This window comes from Orycteropus afer, unplaced genomic scaffold (assembly GCF_000298275.1).
Source record: "Orycteropus afer afer isolate SDZICR_OR568_19922 unplaced genomic scaffold, OryAfe1.0 scaffold01172, whole genome shotgun sequence".
In the NCBI taxonomy this organism is placed as follows: domain Eukaryota; kingdom Metazoa; phylum Chordata; class Mammalia; order Tubulidentata; family Orycteropodidae; genus Orycteropus; species Orycteropus afer.
The window spans coordinates 70909-74625 of record NW_006922759.1 but is presented as its reverse complement, the minus strand read 5'-3'; the positions used below and the strand labels follow the sequence as shown (position 1 = coordinate 74625).

Genomic DNA, 3717 nt, shown 5'->3' with positions numbered 1-3717 from the left:
GGATGCATGTATCATTTTTATTTGTAAAATTTTGCTGGTTAATTATCTATAATTAAAGTTTAATAGAGACAGTATCTGAAGACAGCAATATATCTTTAGAGCTAAACTCTACAAGATGCATTCCAATATTCCGGGGTGGGGGGAAACTAAAAGAGATTTGAATTGTCTCATATTGGAAGTGAAATGCAGATAGATGGATGCAAAAAGCTTTGGTAACTGACAGGATGTTAGTACCATGTCCACCACTTTTTTTCCCATACAGAAATCATACAATATTACATAGTCCTGAAGCCCAATACAATTAAAAAAAAAAAATTGGTGTTAATGGCACTGGAACTTGCAAAATAATTTTTAAGCCTTATTAACATGGAAAAAGAGAAATGTGGAAGCTTACCTCATAAGCATGCTATGTTATATATGCTTCATAAATAAAGAACAGTCTTGGTTTTCATTTCCAACTTTATTACAATTATTCTGTTATTTAAATTAGCATTTTTACATTTTATATTCACCACAGTAAAGAGACTAATTCATTTACTCGGAACCACACAAGCTATGTTCTTCTTTGGTACTAACCATAAAACACAAGAGACTTGGGGGGGTGGGGAAATAACTCACTGCCATCAAGTCGTATCTGACTCATAGCGACCCCTCCTTGGGTTTCCGAGGCAGTATCACTACGGAAGTAGATTGCTCAACCTTCCTTCTGAGGAGTGGCTGGTGGATTTGAACTGCCAGCCTTCTAGTTAGCAGTCAAATGCCTTAGGGAAAAAAAAATGTTCCTTTAAATGAAATAGATATTTATGTTTTAATATATATTTGTATTCCTTTCTCTGAGTGGCATTGTTTGATTATATTTAAATATATATTCTCTAACTCACTGCCGTCGAGTCAGATCCAACTCATAGAGACCCTTCCTTGGGTTTTGAAGGGAGGTCTGGTGGCATAGTGCCTAAGGCATTTGATGGCTATTCAGAAGGTTGGTGGTTTAAACCCACCAGCCACTCTTAGTAAGGAAGGTTGGGCAGTCTACATCCATAGTAACAACTGCCTCGGAAATCCAAGAAGGGGTTGCTATGAGTTGTATCCGACTGGAGGGCAGTGAGTTTGGTTTTTGTTATCACTACATAAATAGATTGCCCAACCTTCCTTAGGAGGAGTGGCTGGTGAATTTGAACCACTAGCCTTCTGGTTAGCAGTCAAATGCCTTCGGCATTATGCCACCTGTACTTTATATAAAAATCACAAATCTGTTTTGCAAAGCAGCTATATTATTATTTTGTTTTACCTTGTAAAAGGTACTTTTATTTCAATTTTTACATAATATTTTTTTATGTTTTAGGTGAAAGTTTACATGGCAAATTAGGTTCCCATTAATAATTTTATACAAATTTTTCCATGACATTCGTTAAATATGTTACAATGTGTCATCGATCTCATTATTTCTATTCTGTTTGTTCTGTTTCCATTGATCTAGGTTCCCTTCCCTTCCTTGCCTTCTCATCTTTACTTTTTGGTTAGTGTGGACCATTTGGTCTCATATAGTTAATTGTTTAAGGGAGCATATTAGTCATAGGTGACATTATTTATGTTATAAAATAATCTGTTATTTGACTAAAAGTTATCCAATACAAATATCATCAATTCCAAGTTCAAAGGGTATTTTAGAGTAATAATCTCAGGGGTTTCTCTAACCTCCTTCAATTCAGTAGTTCTGGCCTTTTTTAAGAAAGTGTTTTGTTCATATTTTCATCCCATTCTATCCAGGATCTTCTTTTGTGTCCCTGGTCAGAATGGTGGGTAGTGGTAGCTGGGCACTATCTAGTTCTTCAAGTTTCAGGTTAGAAGAAGTTCTGATTATGTGAGCTACTAGTCTGGTGGACTAGTTTCTTCTTTGATCCTTTGATTTCCTTCATTCACTTTTGCTCCATATGTGTAGAGACCAGTAATTGTATCTTAGTCAACGAATTAGATATTTCATCTTACTATTGGAATATCCAGAAAAAGATGTAGCAATCTGCTCCTATAATGTTTATAGCCTTGGAGGGTCACTATGAGAATAGACGGGACCACACTGGGTATTAGGATATCCATTCATCCATCTACATTCTCCTTCTTTAAAATAAAGTCAAATGATTGTAATCCTGCCTTCCTAAGTTGGTTGAATAGGTATATTAAGTAATAGCTATGCACTTGGAAGGATCTCTGGTAGCATAGTGCCAAAGGCACTTGACTGCTAACCAGAATGCTGGCAGTTCAAACCCACCAGCCACTCCTCGAAGGAAGGTTGGGCAATCTACTTCCATAGTGATACTGACTGGGAAACCCAAGAAGGGGTCACTATGAGTTGGGCCTACTCGATGGCACGTAACAACAACAACATGTAATTGGAAAGTCTTCCATATCTTAAATGAAACTATGACCCACAATATGATGTGATGTCTTATCAACATTGGGAGGGAGAAAGAGGGAGCAGAGGAGCAAAAGGAGGGAGAAGGAATAGAATAAAACTGTCAAAGGGGTAACATGTTAAAGGAAGGTGAATCTGGGTGAGGGGTAAGTGGAATTCCTTCAGCTCTTCTTATTTATTGGGGTAATTTTGGGTGGTGCGTGCTACACTACTTTGCCAGCACAAAATGCAGGGACTGGGTGAGAGGACCCCTAGATTCTAGCCTGCCCCCTGGCCCCTGGCCCCGCCCCCACCTGCGTCACCACCACCTAGTTACATGGCTTTTGTGACCTCACAGAGAGGCTCCTACCTAGTCACCTGCGCCTCAATGTGGGCAGCAGACCACAGAGGCAGGCGTCCCGGAGCAGGGGCAGCAGTATCTCCGGGCCTCTCTGGACAGCACGGCCACCGGGAAGCACAGCCTCTGAGCGGCGGGGTCTCCAGCCAGCGAAGCGCCCTGAGCCACAGGCATCCAGTCCATCAGATCTGCCAACTCCGCCGCAAGTCACCGCTCCTCACATCCAGCTACCACCGGTGCCGCCCTCTACCTGGTGCCATAATCTGCGCCTGAGACTGTCCACCAAGCCTTGCTGATCATGGCTCTAAAGCGCATCAACAAAGAGTTCCTCGACCTGGTTCGCGACCCCCCGGCCCAGTGCTCTGCAGGCCCCATAGCAGACAACATGTTCCAATGGCAAGGAACCATCATGGGACCAAACGACAGCCCCTACCAGGGTGGGATCTTCTTCCTATTTATACAGTTTCCAACAGACTACCCCTTCAAACCACCTAAGATATCTTTCACCACCAGAATTTACCATCCGAACATTAACAGAAACGGCAGCATTTGCTTGGACATACTGAGGTCTGAATGGTCGCCAGCACTCACCATTTCTAAAGTGCTACTATCCATCTGCTCCGCTTTGTGTGATCCAAACCCAGATGATCCTTTGGTTCCTGAAATTGCGAAGATCTACAAGAAGGATAGGAAGAAATATGAACAAATAGCTCGCGAGTGGACAAAGAAATACGCCATGTAATTTAAAAATAAACACTAAGTTCATGGCCTTAAAAACACCATGATAATAAAAGCAGGAACTTTGCACAGTAATTGGTTGTCTTTTGACTTCTTTCTATGAAGCGCCGTCATCTCACCTTTCCTTTTGAGCACTTGTTCACCTTTCATATCAAGGTGAGTGCCTGTGAGACAGATTGTGACCAATTTTAACATAGTTTAGGGCTGGAAAATAAACAGGAACAAGAGAATG

At 41.3% G+C, this 3717-nt stretch overlaps 1 protein-coding gene across 1 annotated transcript; it reads left to right on the top strand.

Moving 5' to 3' along the window:
• The first annotated feature begins 3045 nt into the window (after nucleotides 1–3045).
• On the top strand, nucleotides 3046–3489 carry LOC103212951 (ubiquitin-conjugating enzyme E2 D3-like). Its single transcript, XM_042783437.1, has one exon. It carries the CDS (start codon nucleotides 3046–3048, stop codon nucleotides 3487–3489), a length of 444 nt encoding a protein of 147 aa, XP_042639371.1.
• Nucleotides 3490–3717: the final 228 nt, after the last annotated feature.